The sequence below is a fragment of the Dipodomys spectabilis genome, unplaced genomic scaffold (genome assembly GCF_019054845.1).
Source record: "Dipodomys spectabilis isolate Male_0828 unplaced genomic scaffold, ASM1905484v1 ptg000096l, whole genome shotgun sequence".
In the NCBI taxonomy this organism is placed as follows: Eukaryota; Metazoa; Chordata; class Mammalia; order Rodentia; family Heteromyidae; genus Dipodomys; species Dipodomys spectabilis.
This window is the reverse complement of record NW_024870773.1, coordinates 1808225-1828107: the sequence shown is the minus strand read 5'-3', so window position 1 is coordinate 1828107 and position 19883 is coordinate 1808225. Positions and strand designations below refer to the sequence as shown.

At 51.4% G+C, this 19883-nt stretch overlaps 2 protein-coding genes across 3 annotated transcripts; one reads left to right on the top strand and one right to left on the bottom strand.

Annotated features, from left to right (window-relative positions):
* Positions 1-5707: 5707 nt before the first annotated feature.
* On the bottom strand, positions 5708-8362 carry Exoc8 (exocyst complex component 8). Its single transcript, XM_042686297.1, has one exon. The coding sequence runs from the start codon at positions 8096-8098 to the stop codon at positions 5918-5920; it is 2181 nt and encodes a 726-aa protein (XP_042542231.1). The 5' UTR covers positions 8099-8362; the 3' UTR covers positions 5708-5917.
* A 444-nt stretch (positions 8363-8806) lies between these two features.
* On the top strand, positions 8807-18191 carry Sprtn (SprT-like N-terminal domain). Of its 2 annotated transcripts, XM_042686048.1 has the most exons (6): positions 8807-9080; positions 9817-9916; positions 11941-12069; positions 13933-14200; positions 14766-14770; positions 16027-18191. In XM_042686048.1, the coding sequence occupies exons 1-6, from the start codon at positions 8833-8835 to the stop codon at positions 16765-16767; spliced, it is 1491 nt and encodes a 496-aa protein (XP_042541982.1). In that variant the 5' UTR covers positions 8807-8832; the 3' UTR covers positions 16768-18191. The 2 variants fall into 2 exon arrangements, with proteins under 2 accessions (XP_042541982.1, XP_042541981.1); XM_042686047.1 differs by lacking the exon at positions 14766-14770 and having other exon boundaries at positions 16019-18191.
* The last annotated feature ends 1692 nt before the right edge of the window (positions 18192-19883 follow it).

Here is a 19883-nt window from a genome sequence, read left to right as displayed (position 1 = left end):
AAAAAAATGCTCAGAGACAGTGCCCAGGCCCTGAGTTCAATCCTCATGACTGATAAACTAGTTTGGTTGCATAATATCTAGAGTGTATAAATTATTCATAAGGTGTCATACATGCACACATACCTATTACATATCTATGGAACATTTTAGGATATTTTTGTAATCATAAAAATCTAAACCAATAAAGTATTAGGAAAAGCAAAATTATGATTTATCCCTTAATGGACTGAAGACTGTTTCCTCAAAGACACTGAGGTACAGCTATAGTTCTGGCAGGGATGTTGACGATTGTGGATTGTTCGTGTGCAGTGGCACATGATGCAGTTTCTGAGGACAGTTAATCTCTAGTGGGCGGGGCTGAGGACGTTGCCTCTTCACTTTGGTGGACCGCAGCACTCATGATCTCCCTTGCACAGCCCACGCCTGACCCTAGCTGCTGCCGGCACTGTGTTGTTTCCTTGACATCCCTCAAGGACCAGGTCAGATGCCAGTGGTTCCGAGAACTTCCACTGCTGTTTCCCCTCAGCACTCTGTGCACTGAACTGTCTGCACAAGGCATCACCAAATGGTTCTCTAATATTAGCCTTTTGAGTTGTTAAACCCTTTAAGAGACAGCGTGGAATGGCAAAATGTCTTGAATGGTTAGTGCTAGCCTCAAGAAAAATCTCAGGGACAGCATCTAAGCCTTGAGTTCAAGCCCCAGGACCTGCCACACTCGGGCACAACACACATATACACAGCCCAGGCACTGATGGCTCATGCCTGTAATCCTAGGTACTCAGAAGGCTGACATCTGAGTATCATGGTTCAAAGTCAACCTAGGTGGGAAAGTCCATGACATTCTTTATTTCCAATTAATCAACAGGAAACTCGAAGTGGAGCTATGGTTCCAAGTGACAGAGCACTAGCCTTGAGCAAAAAAGAGCTCAGGGACAGTGCCTAGGCCCTGAGTTCAAGCCCCAAGACAGACAGAAAAAAGAAAAAAAAAGAAAAAAGCATGCTGTCTGTTCTCCCATCTGTGATTATGAAGCACAGCTGTCAGCACTTTAAACCTGTGACAGCTTCTCACACATACACACTTTTTCTTTCTGCTGGTCCTAGGGCTTGAACTCAGGGGCAGGGCTCTGTCTCTGAGATTCTTTTGCTCATGGCTAACACTCTACCACTAGAGCCCCAGCGCCATTTCCAACTCTGAGTGGTTTATTGGAGATCATAGTCCAATGGACTTTCCTGCCTCGGCTGGCTTGGAACCAGAGTCCTCAGATCTCGGCCTCCAGAGTAGCTAGGATTACAGGTGTGAGCTACTGGCACCCAGCCACACTTTTCTTTCTTCTTTTTTTTTTGTTGGTCGTAGGGCTTGAACTGTGGACCTGGGCCCTGTCCCTCAGCTCTTCAGCTGTAGACTAGCCTCTACCACTTGAGCTTCAGCCCCACTTCCGGTTTTTTTCTGCTTATATGGTGCTGAGGAATGGAACCGAGGGCCTCATGCATGCAAGGCAAGCACTCTACCACTGAGCCACCTTCCCAGCCCCACACTTTTCTTTGTAACAGTAGAACCTTGTCATTTGGCTCCTAGGTCTTGTAGCCTTCATTTTCTTTACATAAAATTCACTTTTGAAGAGTACACCAATTTTGCACATTTGAAATCTTCCCCTCCAGAGAATCCTAAACTGATAACTGGGTCTGGGGCCCAGCGGCACAGCAGCACTGGCCTGGTATGCCTCGGTGCAACCCCAGCACGAGAGACATTACAATGAGATGACAGCAGAACACTCAAACATGCTAAGAAGTTGCTGTTTTCCCCGCAAATAAAGCAAAACACACAGCCAAGTGGTGGTGCATACCTATTACTTTGGAGGCAGAAGCAGGAGAATCACAAACTTGAGGCCAGCCTAGCTACATAGGGAGACCTTGTCTGAAAAAATAACAAGAATGTAAGAATGTTGGTTACTGGGGGGCGGGAGGAGGGGGGGGGGGTATGATTGGGTGGGGGGGAGGGGGGAGGCTGGGAAGGGAGGTGAAGGGTAAACAAAGGAGGAGGCTGCAATGCTTGGTAAGAAATGTATGCATTATCCTGCCCATGTAATTGTAACCCCTCTGTACAGTATGTTCTCAAATAAAATAAAATAAAATTAAAAAAAAAAAAAAAAAGAATGTTGGTTAGATAAGACACTGTAGTGTTAATTTTATCTGTAAGAACATTTTAAGTTTTATAAACATTTCCATTATCTTCATATTACAGTGTATCAAAAGCAAAATTTACATATATGATCTTTTTTTTTTTTTCTAATTGCCAGTCATGGGGCTTGAGCTCAGGGCCTGGGCTCTGTCCCTGAGCCTCTCTGTGCTCAAGGCTAGCACTCTACCACTTGAGGTACAGCACCACTTCTGACTTTCTGTGCATGTGGTACTGAGGAATCAAACCTGGGGCTTCATGCATGCTAGGCAAGCGCTCCACTACTTTAGCCACCTTCCCAGCCACATACAATCTTCTATTCCACATCAGGTTCTGAAGAATCAAACCTGGGGCTTCATGCATGCTAGGCAAGCACTCTACACTGAGCCACCTTCCCAGCCACATAGGATCTTATATTCCACATCAAGTTCTAAACTACCATTCCAGGTAAGATAGCAAGTTACCAGCTTTATGTACTCATAAACTATAGGTAGTAGTAGTACTTTAAACAAAAATGAGTGTTAGCACATAAAAACATGAGGCTTTTATCAGAGCTCTTTTTTTCCATCAGTAGGTAACTCAAGTCTGATTTCAACCTGGTGACAGCTATTACAAGCAAACAAGAAAAAGGTGATTGATGCTAGAGAGGTAAATTCCAATCTGTACTGTCCTCCAGAGAAGTCTGACTCCCGTCAGTTATGGAAACTTTCTTTGGAGTCTAAGGAAAAAAGGAATGAAACAGAAAAGCTGACTCCACTTTGAAGAATGCAGCACTAACTGCTGGGCCCAGGCCAAAGGTACACAGCCACACTGGTAGATTTCATTCTCCCCCGGAAACACATTCACCAAAAGCGTGCCCGTGCACTGTGGAGAACAGAACAAATTCCTGTACTTCCAGTTTTAAAATCCCTCAGTTCCATGAAGCAACTAGTACATCTGAGCATCCATATCTCCAGTTCAGAAGTATCATTTCATACACTGGAATCATATATTTACAAAGCACACGTTTCATACAATACGTTAGAAACTATAAATAGCACAAAATACACTAATCTCAAAACTTTAATATGTTTCCAGTGATCCTAAAAACAACAAATTATAACTGTTTAGCTGAGATAACCAGTTATTCCGAGCGAATCAGGATGTTATATAAAAAAAATTAAGAGAAAATGGCACCTCTAATACTTTTAACCTCTTAAATATGCACAGCTACAAGGAAAAGAAAAGTGCACCCTGGCATGTGAGTATAACCCTGAACGACTGTTTGAAACCTAGTTTAAGTTTTAAATAATTTTCAGTTGTAATAACATTGTGTTTATTCATGTTAGGAAGTGATCTTGAGAAATCTGAAGATTTCTGGCACAGGTGGCTCCCATATGTACTTCTAGCTACTCAGGAGACCTAAGAGGAGGTTTGAAGCCAGCTGGAGCAGGGAAGGAAGTCTTTGAGACTCCATCTCAAATTAACTACCACAATGCTAGGCTGGAGGAGTGCTCCAACAGAGCACTAGCCATGAGCAAGAAAACCGAGGGACAGCATGTGGCCCCAAGTTTAAGCCCCAGTATGAAACTCAGGTATAGAAACGACACAGTGGACAGAATCAGCTACTAGAGAAGAGACAACAGCAGCAACAAACTTCTTATGAAGAATCTTACATACTCAGGACAGAGAAGATGCAGTTAATCTTTGTATGCTCACAGTTCTTTAGTCATTTTTCTTTTACTGAAACATTATAATCTGAGTACCTTCTAAAGAGAAAGGAAAAGTTAAAAACAAACACAATAGGAGCCTTGAAGACGTCAGCTCTGGACATTTCAATATCACCTGTTTTCCTTTTTTTTTTTGTCGTGGTGCTGGACTCGGCCTGAACGCTGTCCCTCAGCTCTTCTTCAGCTCAAGGCTAGCACTCTACCACTTGAGCTGCAGCACCACTTCCAGTTTTTTGAGTGGTTAATTGGAGATAAGAGTCTCATGGACTTTCCTGCCAAGGCTGGCTTTGAACTGTGATCCTCAGATCTCAGCCTCCTGGAATAGGATTACAGGCATGAGCCACTGGTACCCGGCTTTTTTTTTTTTAGAACAAAACCAAATCTGTTTAAGTAGTCATTCTTGGGATCTGAATTTTTTTTTTTTTTTTTTAACTTCCAACCCTCCCAGGATCTCAAATCTAGATGTTCCACTGGGAACATTTTTTTCATTTGCCTCCAGACTGAGCTCTGTGAGCCCTGCTGAAGGGGTGGGAGCACAAAGCCAAAGGCTGCTTCCAGGTCCCACAATTGGCTCTTTTGTGTTTTTTAAACCAGTTTCTACTTCACATGACAAACACTGTAACTGCAAATTCAGATGATCCAGGAATGTCAGAAAGAATCCACCATAGTCCTTATTCTTTTCAAGTAAATACTGTCAAATTTAAGTCCTATGGAATTGGTAAGTAGCATATGAAAATAATAAGCCAGGGCTGGGAAGGTGGCTCAGTGGTAAAGCACTTGCCTTGCATGCATGAGGCCCCGGGTTTGATTCCTCAGCACCACATAAGCAAAAAAGAAAAAAAAGCCGTAAGTGGCGCTGTGGCTCAAGTGGTAGAGCCCTAGCCTTGAGCTGAAGAGCTGAGGGACAGTGCCCACGCCCAGAGTTCTGGCCCCATGACCAGACCCGCCCCCCCCCAAAAAAATACTAAGCCTTTCAGTTATGCTGGAAATGTTAACAGAACAGTGTGTGAGCTTCCCTGTGTTTTCCACAACGATGGCAGTACTCCACACCTGCGCATTAGCCAGTTTAAAAAGGAATTTTTTTTTTTTGGGGGGGTGGCCCTCAGGGTGTGGGCTCTGTCCCTGAGCCACTCTGTGCTCAAGGCTAGCGCTCTACCACTTGAGCCATAGTGCCACTTCCAACTTTTTCTGCTTATGTGAGACAAGCATTCTACTACTGAGCCACTCTTAGCCCCCAAAAGGAATTGTTTTGACTAAAACTTATCCTACAATCATTTCACCAAACTGTTTAATTACAACTTAAGAAGGGGAAATGTGAGGATGTTTTATATGGCACTCTACCTGCTAAGAAACCTATCATCCTGGAAAACAGGGAAACTTCATACTCAAGGTTTGTATTTACAGGTATTATTTCTCTGTGCTGCATAACACATACCATAAAGAAGTGTGTAACTCGAAAGATAACCTGAAATTTCAGTGTTGCCATATATTCATTATAGAAGTAGCGCAGCGAGAATGAATATGGGTGTTTTTTGTATTGTTTCTGCTAGTTGTGGTGTTTGAACTCAGGGTCAGGGCACTGTCCCTGGGCTTCTTTTTGCCCCAGGCTAGCACTCTTACCACTTGAGCCACAGCACCACTTCTGGCTTTTTCTGTGGTACTGAGGAATTGAACCCAGGGCTTCATGCATGCTAGGGAGGCACTCTTCCCACTAAGCCGAATTCCTAGCCAGAAATGCACTCTTTACCTGACTTATGTAACTGCAACCCCTCTGTGCATCACCTTTATAGTAACAAAAAAATTATTTTTAAAACAAGTAGCATAATTTAAAAGTATAGTATGTTTTAATCGTTCTACTATTTTTGTTCTTTGGGTTTAAACACGCATGTTTTCTACCCCTTTTGATTATACATTTTTCTAAGTGGGCATTTTTATTTTGTTAGCAATCTAAGGCTATAAGGAATACACAAATTTACCTAACGCAAATATAAATAAGCACACGCTGTCTATCCAAGTGGGTGGCAGGCCGGGTTCAGACCACGGAGGTGGTGCTCTCGGGGTTCACCCTGACCAGTCGGGATGTATTCCTCAGGTCCTGGAGCTGCTTGGCAGGCTTCCCCACACCTTCCTCAAACCTCTTCTCCACCACAGGGAGCACGGTCTCATAGAGGAAGGAGGCATTCTGTCTGATAAAGGCTTTCCTCTCAGGGTCCTGCTCGCAGCGGAGGCTGTAGTCCACGTGGCGCACCGCCACCAAGATGACCTCCACCAGGCTCTCCAGCAGCGCTGTATGCAGCTCCGGCAGGTACAGCTTCAGCGCCTCCTCCAGGAAGCCCAGCGTCTGCTTGGTGAAGGCCACCACCGTGTAGCTCAGGTTGACCCAGCAGTCGTCGCCCGTGTACTGCTCGAAGTCGCCCACCCCGCAGCTCCGCATCTCCTCCCGCAGCTTGCCCAGGGCCTCAGGGGTCATCAGGTTCATGCGCCGCCACATCTCCTCCGAGTTGCGGTGCTTGGTGGCCTCGATGATGATCTCCTTGTAGCTGTGCAGGGCTCCCCGGATGTCCCGCACTAGCAGCGCGTGGACCACGAAGGTGAGGTCGAGCCCGATCTCGCCCAGCTGCCGGCAGTGCTCCTTGGCCACCTTCACGCACTCGGCTGCCGTCGATAGGCTCTCCTTGCTGTCGAATACCTGCTTGCTGAACGCGTCCACGAACATGCCCATGGCCGCCCGGGCCCAGACCACGAAGGCAGAGTAGCAGCCACTGTCGGTGCCCGCGAAGTCTGTCTCGAACTCGCGGGCCGTTTCCAGCAGACTGGTGAAGAAGACGTGGCACAGCTTGTGGATGTAGAGCAGCGTGGCGCCCTCGATGCGCAGCTGGCGGATGGCCGTGTGCACGGCAGCCGCCCGGTTCCGCAGGAACAGCTCGCAGGCCTTGGTGGCCTGGCCCAGCCGGATGAGCTGCGACACGGCGCGGCGCGTGGCGCGGGGCCCGCCCCGCAGCGAGCGGTCGGGGGACAGCTCGAACACCAGCACGTCGGTGAGCTGGCGCACGCGCTCGTCCACCCGCGCGCGGAGCTCGCGCACGGCCGGTGGCCGCGGCTTGTCCTCCAGGTAGCGGCTCAGCTTGTCCAGGAGGTCCACGGCGCCCTCGAAGTCCCGCTGGGCGATGCAGACGTCCAGGTCCTCGGGGAGCTCCTGGATCCACTCCAGGGAGAGGTCCACACTCTCCTCCTCTTCCTCCTCCTGCTCCTCCTCTGGGGCCCGGTCGGCGGGCGGCTGGGCCTGGGCCTCGGCCTCGAAGGGGTTGGTGCCCCGGGCAGGTTTGGGCGCCGGCCCCGATCCTGGCCCCGGGGCCCGCGGGGCAGCCGCCGCCTCCTGCGCCTGAGCGCGCCGCCGCCGCTCGCCCAGCGCCCGCTTGGTCTCCTCCAGCACCTCCAGCCACTCGCGCTTGACCTTGGCGTTCTCCGCCTGGAAGATGCGGCTCTCGGGGAACATGAGTAGCTTGAACATGTCCTTCATGGGAGGGTTGTCCTTGACGTTGACCACGGCCAGCCCGTCCAGCGGGTAGAGAGCATCATAGCGGTAGGCGCCGCGCCGCTGCGGGAGCCAGGTGGCCACCAGCAGGCAGTCGCTCATCAGGAAGCCGTGCACGCGCTGCAGCTGCGCCATGTGGTCGGCCTCGTACTCCACCAGGTCCCCGTTGTACACCAGGCGCTGGCCTGGCGCCTCGAGCAGCGCGCGGCAGCCCTCGACCTTCTCCAGCAGCGTGGTGAGCGTGCGGCGCGGGCCCGCGTCCTCTCCGGGCGCGGGCGCGGGGGCCCGCGGGCCGCCCGGGGGCGCGCGCGGGCCGGCGGCGGCCGCGTCCTCGCCGCCCGGGGCCCCCGCCGCCGCCCCCGCCGCCGCCGGCAGCAGCGCCAGCGGGATGCTCTCCAGCCGGCTCTTCTGCTCCGTCAGCAGGTGGCTCAGCTGGTACATCTCGCTCTCCAGGTAGGAGATCTCGCGCGCCGTCTCGATGAACTGCCGGTAGTTCTGGTAGACGTTGCGCTTCAGGTTCTGCGCCGTCTCCTCGGCCAGCGCCTGCACGCGCTGTCGGTGCTCCTGCAGGTCGCGGTCGCCGTCCGACTGCTGCGACAGCTGCTTCACGTACAGCCGCGCCTCGAATCCGCCTGACTCCAGCTGCCGCCGCAGGCGGCTCGCCCCGCTGTCAGACATGGCCACCGCCCGCTCCGCGCCTCTGGCGCGCCCCCGCGGCCACCCGCCGCCGTCACCCGCCGCCGCCGGGCTCCACTCGCGCTGGGCGGAGACCGCGGCCGGGGGCAAGGGGCACGCGAGGGACTACGACGACGACGACGACGACGCTACGCCGGAGCCGAGCGTCTCACAGCGCGCGTGCGCCACAACCAAGGGGCTCACAACTACTCCTGCTCCGGGACTGAGAGTCTCCCAGAGCGCCTACGCCAGGACCAAGCGTCTCCCAGCACGCGTGCGCGGGCGTCGAGCGTCTCCCAGTGCGCCTGCGTCGGAACCAAGCGTCTCCCAGCGCGCGTGCGCTGAGGTGGAGGGGAGGGGTCGAGTGTCTCACAGTGCGCCTGCGCTACTCCAAACCCCCACCGCGCGCCTGCGCAGAAATTGCAGTCGCCTAGGGCGCGGATGCCCAACTGCGGAAGTAAAAGTCGGGCCAGGCTTCGTGCGGGGATCCGAGTGTAACGCGGAACGCAGGGTTGCAAAGGCAACAGACCGCTTCGGGCCCGCGCCCGCGGGGCAGCATAGTGCCAGCTCCGCTTGCGAGGCTCCGCATCTCGGTTCCGGCGTCCGGCGCTCGCTCGCTGATTCGCTCGCGTCCGCGCGCGCGCGCTCTGTGGCCGTGCCCTGAGCTCTCGCGAGACCCGCGCGCGCGCGCGCCCGTGTCCCGTGGTCCGTGAGCCGCGGGGGACGCGGGCGGCGCGATGGACGAGGATCTGGTGGTGGCGCTGCGGCTGCAGCGGGAGTGGGACGCGCGGGCCGCGCAGCGGGAGTGGGACGCGCGGGCCGCGCAGCGCGAGGCGGCGCGGGAGCCGCCGTCGCTGGTGGACGCGTCCTGGGAGCTGGCGGACCCCACCCCGGACCTGCAGGCGCTGTTCGTGCAGTTCAACGACCGTTTCTTCTGGGGCCAGCTGGAGGCCGTGGAGGTGAAGTGGAGCGCGCGCATGACGCTGTGAGTGCGGCCTCGAACGGCCCCCGCGCGGCCGCCGCCGTTGGGGTGCGGGGCCCGCGGGACGCGCCGCCCGGACTCGGCTCTCGCATTAGGGACCCCGGAATGCCGTCTTGGCCCTGCACTGGTCGCGGGGTCCGGGGACCCCCGGACATGCCGTCTTGACCCTGCCTCTGGTCGTGGGGTCCTGGAACCCCCAGATATGCCGTCTTGACCCTGGCCCTGGTGTACCACACTCAGGGGCTCTCAGGTTACAGTTCTCACCCGTGAACAGTGCACTAGACCCAGGACTACTCCCCGCCTCCCCATGGTGTCCTAACAGGAATCTTTCTCTACTGAGTTTAAGAAAATGTAGTTTGCAGTCATAGCCTTTCCCAGACGTGAGGGGAGGCAGGTTTAGGCGGAGTTGTAAGCGCTCACAAGACAAGGTAGGGTAGAAAACTGTGAGCGTGCACATCTTCACACAGCCCCTTTGTGCCAGTGCAGACAGGCTGGTTCACCACCTGTCATGATGGCCTTTGGGTGGCAGAGTGGATTCTGTTTCTTGGGCCTTTGTGCAGGCACCAGTAAGGAGGTACTACTACCCACTGGTTAAGTATCTGCCTGGGAGAGTCACCATGGGGAAGCCATCTATCTCCAGATGGGCCTTCTTCCTGGAAGCTGCTCACCAGCAGGTAAGAATTTGCTCTGTTGACTTTCGTGTGTATTTGATGAACATAAAATGTTTTGATGTTTGCAGGTGCGCTGGAATTTGCCTCTACGAAGGAAGAGGTGGAATGTGCTCTATCCGTCTCAGTGAACCCCTCTTAAAGTTGAGACCAAGAAAGGATCTTGTAGAGGTACTCTGAGCATAAATCTGACTCTTGGCTCAGTAATTTGCTTTGTTCATTATTTTTCTTGACCGGTCTAGTCTTGAATTCAAAATCCTCCTACCTCAGTCTCTTGAGTGCTTGATTCTCTTGCCTCCTTGCTAGGATCACTGGGATATATAGCACCATGTGTGGCTAGTACTTGTCAACCCTGACCAGGTAGAGCAACAGTGGGAAACAGATGAGTTGTTCAGAACCTTGGAGCTAGGCTAAATGTAGACATGGGTAGATACATAAAACTGGAGTGCTATTTTTTCAGATGTTTAAGTTGTTAGGAGCCTAAATTGGTTTCTCCTTTGTGAAAATAGTGTCTCACATATATGTCCCAACTAGTCAGTACCCCGGTCCTTCTATTTACCCTTCTTGAGTAGCTGGGATGACTGGCAGGTGCTACTGTGTCAAACTTTGTATTGGTTGAGATGAGGGTCTCATAAATTTTTTGCTCCTTTTGCCTGAGATCAGACAGATTGCCTCAAGCTCCAGCCCTTTTAACCTCTGCATCCTGAGTAGATAGGATTTCAGAAACGAGTGAGCCACAGTGTCAGGTCTCCTTGAGAAACTTTTGAGATATAAAACAAGTTTTTTAGTTTGAGTGTTCAGGATAGAATGTCATTGACTTAAATAAAACTTTCTTTAGGCGCCGTTGGCTGTAACCTAGCTACTCAGGAGGCTGAGCTCTGAGGACCACAGTTTAAAGCCAGCCCAGACAGGAAGTCTATGAGACTCTTATCTCCAGCTTAACCACTAGAAAACCATAAGTGGTGCTGTGGCTCAAGTGGTAGAGCACTTGAGCTGAATTGCTGAGGAACAGCACCCAGACCCAGAGTTGAAGCCCCATGACCGACCAAAAAAAAAAAAAGGCTGGAAATGAAATTGTAGCTCAAATGATAGAGTGCTAACCTTGAGCTCAGGGTCAGTACTCAGGCCCTGAATTCAAGCCCTAGGACCATACACAAAAGTAGTACAGTGGAACTTTTTTTTTCCTTTTTTTTTTTGTTGGTCATAGGGCTTGAACTCTGGGCCTGGGTGCTGTCCCTCAGCATTCAACTCACCTGGCCAGGGTGGCTTTTTAACCGCTATCCTCAGATCTCAGCCTCCTGAGTAGCTAGGATTATAGGTGTGAGCCACTGGCTCCTGGCTATGGTGGATCATTTTAAAGGAGATGTTTTTTTTGTTGGGGGGGGAGGGGTCCGGTCATGGAGCCTGAACTCTGGGTCTGGGCACTATCCCTCAGCTCTTCAGTTCAAGGCTAGCATTCTACCACTTGAACCACAGCACCACTTTCAGCTTTTTTTTTTTTTTTTCTGTTTATGTGGTGCTGAGTAATCGAACCCAGGGCCTCATGCATGCAAGGCAAGCACTCTACCACTGAGCCACTTCCCAGCCCTAAAGGAGATGTTTTTACAATGACCAAGGGAGATGGTGTGTGTTTGTGTGTGTGTGTGTGTGTGTGTGTGTGTGTGTGTGTGTGTGAGTGTGTGAGAGCGCGCGTGCGTGCGTGCTGATCCTAAGGCTTGAATTCAGGGCTGGGATGTTGTCTTTGAGCTTCTTTGTACTCAAGACCAACAATCTACCACTTGAGCCACAGCTCCACTTGTGGCCTTTTCTGAGTGGTTTATTGAAGAGTCATGGGTGTTCCTGCCTGGACTGGCTTTGAACTGCAGTCCTCTGATCTCAGCCTCCTGAGTAGTTAGGATTAGAGGTGTGAGCCACCGGTACCTGGCTCTTTTTCACTTGTTTTTTTATTTTGTTTCAGTGTCAGAATTTTAAGGTTTTGATGAGGTTGGGCTCATTGACCTTTTTTGGATTTGGATTGCACGTAGCGGGTCATTGTGGCACAGAGATGTTTTCCTGAGGTCTGCAGAGCTTCAGATACAATGGGCAGAGCTTGTGACTATACTCCTGCCGAGGCTTAAGATGACAGGTAGAGTAAGAAAGCGCATGTGCATTTTAGAAGTTCCATAACCAGTTGACAAGGTGGTTTTGTGTTTCAGACCCTCCTGCATGAGATGATACACGCCTATTTGTTTGTCACTGATAATGATAAAGACCGGGAAGGACACGGTCCCGAGTTCTGTAAACACATGCGTCGCATCAACAACCTTACCGGAGCCAATATAACGGTATAGACAGCGCCTGCGTTTCTCTTCCTGCTGGTATAGCGGTATAGAGAGCACCTGAAGAAGACAGGATCTTACTTGTTATTCAGGCTGTCCTAAAGCTCACTGTGTAGTCTCTCCTGGCCTCAAACTGGGAGTCCTTCTGCCTCAGTGTCCAGGGTGCTGGAATTACAGGCTTCCCTTATTCTGTCTGGCTTCAGTACACAGTAATGAGAGCTAGTATTTATTTTAGTAACTCCTGAGATTTAGTTAAGAGGAGGATTTTCAGCAGAGAAAAGGAAGCTGACAGAAGGGGACTGGCTTCTCTTGGTGCCGGGCAGTGAAGGGCAGCAGAGCCAGCCCTGTCCCTAAGTCCTCTGCCCCTCGAGGTCAGCATTGTAGGACCTCCCTCTCTGGACTTATATGGTGATCTCCCAATATGTTTCCTTTTTTTTTTTTTTTTTGGGTCCGGTGGTGGGGCCTGAACTCTGGGCTTGGGCGCTGTCCCTCAGCTCTTCAGCTCAAGGCTAGCGCTCTACCACTTGAGCCACAGCGCCACTTCCAGCTTTTTTCTTTTTGCTTATGTGATATTGAGGAATCGAACCCAGGGCCTCATGCATGCAAGGCAAACGCTCTACCACTGAGCCATCTTCCCAGCCCAGTATGTTTCCTCAATCTGTCCAGTTCTCTACTGCCTCTGTGCCATTCTTCTCGTCAGAGGGTTTTTGTTCATGGTCAGCATACATGGTTCGTGGTGGTAAACCCTGGGCTCAGCCTGCTTGAGTTCTCACACCATAAACTCCTGGTGAGCCTCCTGGTGGCTGTTAGCAGGTGAAGGCGGTGAGGAGGCAGGGGTAAGAGAAGACACGCGGGCATGGTGACACCGCTTTAGCACTCATATCACACTGTTCATCAGTGTGCACTTTGCTTGAGCTTTGCATTCTTCTCAAGAATTTAGACCAGGAAATCACTGTTGTCTCCAGACAGTTCTTGCTCTGGTCACAATTATTTCTCCGTGCTTTAATGTTGTTATCTTGTGATACTAAGTCTTGTTTCCATCCTAGTCTCTTATTTATTTTTTGGGGGGGAGGGAGGATTGTCAGTCTCGGGGCTTGAACTCAGGGTCAGGGCACCAGTCCTGAGCTTTTGTGCCCAAGGGTAGCACTCTACCACTGGAGCCATAGCTCCGCTTCTGGCTTTTTTGGTAGTTAATTGGAGATAAGAGTCTACCGGACTTTCCTGCCCTAGCTGGCTTTGCACTGTAATTCTCAGATGTCAGCCTTCTGAGTAGCTAGGATTCAGACGTGAGCCACTGGTGACTGGCTTTGAACCTAGGTGGGTTGGTTTGGTTTGGGGTTTGGGTTTTTTTCATTACAGTACTTAGTTTCGAAAGATTGCACATTCATAATGGTGTTTCATGGTTCAGTTTTGTCTTACATGTTCTGTCTTTGCACAGGATAGGGAGTATTAAATCAACTTTTGTCATTTCCCACTAATGTCAGCTTTTGAACATAAACTAGAGTAAATCATTTTTCCAAAATAGAGCTCTTTGGGGCTGGGAAGGTGGCTCAGTGGTAGAGTGCTTGCCTTGCATGCATGAGGCCCTGGGTTCAATTCCTCAGCACCACATAAGCAGAAAAAGCCGGAAGTGGCGCTGTGGCTCAAGTGGTAGAGCACTAGCCTTGAACTGAAGAGCTGAGGGACAGCACCCAGGCTCAGACTTCAGGCCCCACGACCGACAAAAAAAATAACAACAAAATAGAGCTATTCAAAAATCTCTGGTTTAAATGGAATGATTAAAAAAAAAAAACCAGCTGTTTGTGTAGTGTTTCCTCAGACCTATAAACCTTTAGGTAACTGAAGGTTAAAATGTCTTCTTTGGCTCAGATCTACCACAGTTTCCATGACGAGGTGGAGGAGTACCGGAGGCACTGGTGGCGCTGTGATGGGCCATGCCAGTACCGGCAGCCCTACTACGGCTATGTCAAGCGCTCCACCAACAGGGCACCCTCCTGCCACGACTACTGGTGGGCAGAGCACCAGAAGACCTGCGGAGGCACATTCATAAAAGTCAAGGAACCCGAGAACTACTCCAGGAAAGGCAAAAGGAAGGGGAAAGTAGACCAACAGCCAGGCTCTGCAGTGGAGAACAAAGGTAGCTTTGCACCCTTTGCCTTCCCTTGGGCCCCAGCTGTGGCTGCGAGAGACAGGATTGTGTCTGGTATAGAAAGAAGGCTTCAGGGGCTGGGAAGGTGGCTCAGTGGCAGAGTGCTTGCCTCACATGCATGAAACCCTGGGTTCAATTCTTCAGCACCACATATACAGAAAAAGCTGGAAGTGGCGCTGTGGCTCAACTGGTAGAGTGCTAGCCTTTAGCAAATGAAGCTCAGGGTTAGTGCCTAGGCCTTTTGTTCAAGCCCATGACTGGCAAAAAAAAAAGCCGGGCACTGGTGGCTCATGTCTGTAATCCTAGCTATTCAGGAGGCTGAGATCTGAGAATCATGGGTCAAAGCCAGCCCAGGCAGGAAAGTCCGTGAAACACTTTTTTTTTTTTTTTTTTGGTCTGGTCGTGGGGCCTGAACTCTGGGCCTGGGCGCTGTCCCTCAGTTCTTCAACTCAAGGCTAGCACTCTACCACTTGAGCCACAGTGCCACTTCCGACTTTTTTCTTTTTGCTTATGTGGTGCTAAGGAATCGAACCCAGGGCCTCCTGCATGCAAGGCAAGCACTCTACCACTGAGTCACCTTCCCAGCCCCATGAAACTCTTTATCTCCAATAAACCACTCAGAAAACCGTAAGTGGCGCTGTGGCTCAAGTAGTAGAATACTTGCCTTGAGCTGAAGAGCTGAGGGATAGCGCTCAGGCCCAGAGTTCAAGCCCCACGACTGACCAAAAAAAAAAAAGAAAAGAGAAAAATTCACTTTGCTCTGTTGAAGTGAGCCAAAATGGAAGCATTTTCCACGGGCAGTGTTTGAATAGAGTCCCTTTCTTCCCTTTCTTCCTCTTTGCTGTTCACTGAGTTACTAGGAAGCAAAAGGCAAAAGGATTGTGCAAATATACACAATGTAAAGAACTGTCAGGATCAGGAGTCTTGACACCTCCCGTCACGGGTGTGTGTGTGTGTGTGTGTGTGTGTTTCCTGGTGACATCTGCCAGTGTTTGTGTTTGGGAGGATGGGATGGGACATGTTTAGTCATGTGTCATTTTTAAGATCTACCCTTCCTGCTGGGTGCTAGTGGTTCATGCCTGTAATCCTACCTACTCAGGAGACTGAGACCTGAGGATCGTAGTTTCAAGCCAGCCTGAATAGAAAAGTCCTTTAGACTGCCATCACCAATTACCCACTAAAATGGCAGAAGTGCAGAAGTGCAGCTATGGCTCAAGTGGCAGAACACCAGTCTTAAGTGAAAAAGCTCAGGGACATCTCAGTTGCAAGCCCCAGAACACACACACACACACACACACACACATGCATGCACACACGCATGCACACACACATGCATGCACACACACGCATGCATGCACACACACGCATGCATGCACACACACTTGCAAGCCCCAGTACACACACAGAAGCAGCTCAGGGACATCTCAGTAGCAAGTCCCAGTACACACACACACACACACACAGGCAGGGAATCTCTCCTGCCTGTGACATAGTCTTGCCAGTTGCTTCTCTCCCTGGGCGCTGCTGCTTTGATGATAGAGCTCAGAAGCACAGGCTGAGGTCCCCACACCTGAGAGGCTGAGAATGTAGGGGAAGGCTAGGTCTGGTCCTGTAGCAAATCTCCCCTTTCTTCTCTTGTATGTTATCTGTTATGTAAGTGAGGGATTCTTTTCATCTTTTTCCTCAGTGCCAGAGCTTTGACTTCCAGAGGTTGTCTGTGTCCTGAGAGTGGGCCGCTAGCTGCGGGTGTGGGTGGGAAGGAAACCCACACTGCTTCCATGCGCTCATGTTGTGCTTCCCCTACAGGTGAGCCCCGGGGAAGGGCGGCCCTGCCGCTGGTCCCCTTCAGTGGGAAAGGGTATGTTCTCGGGGAGACGCGCCCACTCCCAGCTGTCGGGACACCCACCACCTCACGCACCATTTGTGAAGAAGCCTCAGGCCACTCAAGTCTGGATAGGACAGCAGATGTGCGAAGACCTGACCCCGGCACCCACGTCCGCGTGGAGTTGGACCACGGGGATTCCTCCAGCGGCGCGTCCCAGCTGGCCACCCCGCTCCCCAGCGCCACTTTCCAGAGCGTGCTGAGCAGCTACTTCCCACAGAAGGCCTTCCGCAGCGTGCCCGTGCCCACGCCCTCACTCAAGAGCGGGGCCTCTGCCGCCACCCCCCGGACCCCAAGAAATCCCTCCAAAGCCGGGCCATCGGCCTCTGTGGCTGTGTCCCAGAAAGGCCGTGGGGGTGAAGACCTCCCATTCACAAACAAACGACCCAGGCTGGAGGCCAAGACAGCATTTGACCACTTTTTTATCAAGAAGGAGCAAGTTCCCCGTGGGCCTGGTGACGCAGAGAGAAGTTGGAGCCCAGGGGCCTCCACACTGGCTGCCAGCCACTCCTGTGGTCAGAGCCCAGTGGTCAGCTGCCCTGTCTGTCAGGAGGACGTGGCGGAGACGCAGATCAACGAGCACCTGGACTTGTGTCTGGAAGGGACAGCGGGGAGGTCTGAGGCCACAGGGTCTGAGATGGGGCGGGGCTCACCGTGGCCCGAGGTTCTGTGATGGCATCTGTCTGGTCTGAGCGTGCCAGGGTGGCCCTGGCCACAGGAGCCCCTCTGCCTCAGGGGGCCCCAGACACACAAGTTGTGGACACGGCCAGACCCCATTCCAGAGAGCAGCCGTCCCTTTTGGCGGACCACACTCAGCCTGTGCTCGCCTCCGCCCGGCCCGCTGTGATGTGCGCAAGACGGTGTAGATGTCTTTCTTCCTCACTCCTCTCAGAGCTTTCCACTCGTGTCAGGGTCCTTGGGGGATGCCTTCCTTCCTGTGCTTACGTCTGCCCCCCGAGCGCCAGTCACCACCATGTCCTCAAGCACCGCTCCGGGCACACACACTGCCCCAGCGCATACACAGCAGGGCCCTGCCGGTGTTGTTTAGGGTACTCAGGTTTTCTTGGGTCTTTTTCTTTCAAAATCATAACAGGAAATTTTCTGTATTTTAAAGAATTTTCTACCTTTCCAAGAGGTGGCGACAGATTTTAAAGAATTTTCTAATCATAACAGGAAATTTTCTGTATTTTAAAGAATTTTCTACCTTTCCAAGAGGTGGCGACAGATTTTAAAGAATTTTCTACATTTTACAGTTGTTTTAAAGATAATTCTCTTCCACCTGCACTGAAGGTAGAGGTAGAAGGAATGGAGCAGGGGAAGTCAATTTTGGGGTGTTATTAAGAACAGCCTCGCTAGCTCTGCAGACCATGTTTTACACCGACTTTAGCTGTTGCCTGAGTTGAGCCACATGAGTGGCGAAGGGGGGGCTGAGCGGAGGTGTGTGGCCCTGGCATCCTGCCCGGTCAGGAGCAGCAGCAGCGGTGGGGCCCCAGCATGGCCGCCTTGCCACTGCTCACTTCCCCTGTGTGGCAGCTCTGTCTCCCCACTGCCTTCGCTCCCTTCAGTGTTCTTTCACTGCTGCAAGGTAATTTATACTCAGGGAGGGGTGCAAGTCTCCAGTGTGAACTCGTGAGCTCAACTTCCTCCACAGCGCTCACCTTTTCTCTGCTCCCCAAGGTCCTGTGGCCGTGCTGTTCCCGAGGTCTCCACGTCTCACTGCAGGGAGCAGCTGCTATGGTTTTGCCTGCTTTTTGCACTTTAAAAATCAGTGCCTTTGCTGCCCCATCCATCCCTCTGCAGTGCTTCACTCACGCGAACTGGCCACTGAGTGACTCAGTTTGGAGGGGTTGTGGGTGGGGCTGTAGGAAGCTCCCCTCTCGTTTCTGTGGGTACACAGGGATGGTGCTGGCTCTCGGGCTGATGTTTGTTCCTCCCCTCCCAGCAGTACAAATATCTGTGGCTCAGTGAGCAACAGTTCTGATGTTTCTTAGAACATGCAGTTAATAGTATTAAATAATTACATGACTATTGGAATGTGTATTGAATATGTGCCATTATACTTTTACCTGTTTAATAAGTTATTTGCAATAAAATAGTTTAAAGCAAAACTGCAGTGTTCTCAGGCTGTGAAGTATTTGAGGAGTTGGGTGCTGAGTGGCGCTTTACAATCTGCTTCAGTTAAAGAGACCACAGGTAAATAGCGAGGCAGCCTGCAGGGCTGGGCTGGGCTTTTTGCCCAGGGCAGTGAGCAACACCCGAGTGTGCCTGCCACTGGAGCCCACACTTCAAAGTCAAATCTTCTAGTGAGTTCTAGCACTGACATGAAAACATGCTTACAAGTTCCACTGGAGCCTTACAAGCTAAGAAAGGAACTAGAAAGAAACATGGCCAAACCACAGAAGGAACAAGGCTGCAGACACCGCAGGTCTAGCTGGGCAGTATACCAAGTGGGCGCTGTCTTGTGCACCTGTGGAGCTTGAAGAGGCAGTGGTGGGGCAGGGCGGGGCGAGGAGAACCAGCCCTTGTGAGGAAGGAAGGGCAGAAGCCGTATGGGGAGTGAAGGGATGGGCCTGAAACCTCTGGTTTGCTCTGGTTCTTTTTTTTTTTTTTTGGGGGGGGGGGGGTCCAGTTGTGGGGCCTGAACTCTGGGCCTGAGTGCTGTCCCTCAGCTCTTCAGCTCAAGGCTAGCACTCAAAAGAAAAAAAGCTGGAAGTGGTGCTGTGGCTCAAGTGGTAGAGTGCTAGCCTTGAGCTGAAGAGCTGAGGGACAGCGCCCAGGCCCAGAGTTCAAGCCCTACAACTGGACCCCCCCCCCCCAAAAAAAATACAAGCTGCAGGAGTGACATCCAAAAAGAAATTTACCTGACCTATGTAACTGTAACCCCTCTGCACATCACCTTTTGTTGCTATTGGTCAGTCATGGGGCTTGAACTTAGGACCTGGGCACTGTCCCTGAACTTTTTTGCTCAAGGGTAGCATTCTACCACTTGAGCCACAGCACCACTTCCGGTTTTTTGGAGGTTACTTGGACATAATCTCAGGGATTTTTCTGCCTGGAATGGCTTTGAACTGTCATCCTCAGATCTCAGCCTTCAGAGTTGTTAGGGTTTCAGGTGTGAGCCCCAGGTGCCTGGCTTGTACATCACCTTTGTAACAACAACAAAAAGACTGAGCTGGGCTCATGCCTGCAGCCCAAGCTACTCAGGATGCTGTGATCTGAGGATTTTGGTTGGAAACCAGCCCATTCTGTACTGAGACTCCTATCGCCAATTAACCAGCAAAAAGCAAGAAGTAGACTTGTGCTCTAGTGGTAGAGCAATTGAGCAGAAAAAGCTCAGGGATAGCACCCAGGCCCTGAGTTCAAGCCCTAGCACTAGCATGTGTACACACACACACACACATTATATCAAAGAACTAGTTTTTGCCTATCTTCCCCCCCACCCCTTTGTTATCTCAGACTTTCCTGCTCAGGCTGGCTTTGAACTTTGATCCTTAGATCTCAGCTTCCTGTGTAGCTAGGATTACAGTTGTGAACCACCAGTGCCCAGCTTCTTTTCTTTTTCCCCATTTTAAGCTGCCTTCTGCCAGCAGAGCTGGTGGCTCGGGCTAGGCTGTCTCCCTTTGTAGGGAGATGGAAGCAGATTCTACTTCTATAAAAGTTGCCCCTTTTAAAGTTACACACTAACAAAGTGAACTTTAGGACATTTTGTGTTGTTTTGGCAGATGATAAGGGGGAAATACTGTCCTGTGGCTTGGAGATTGTATTCCAAGTCAGATTAGAGTTCCAGGG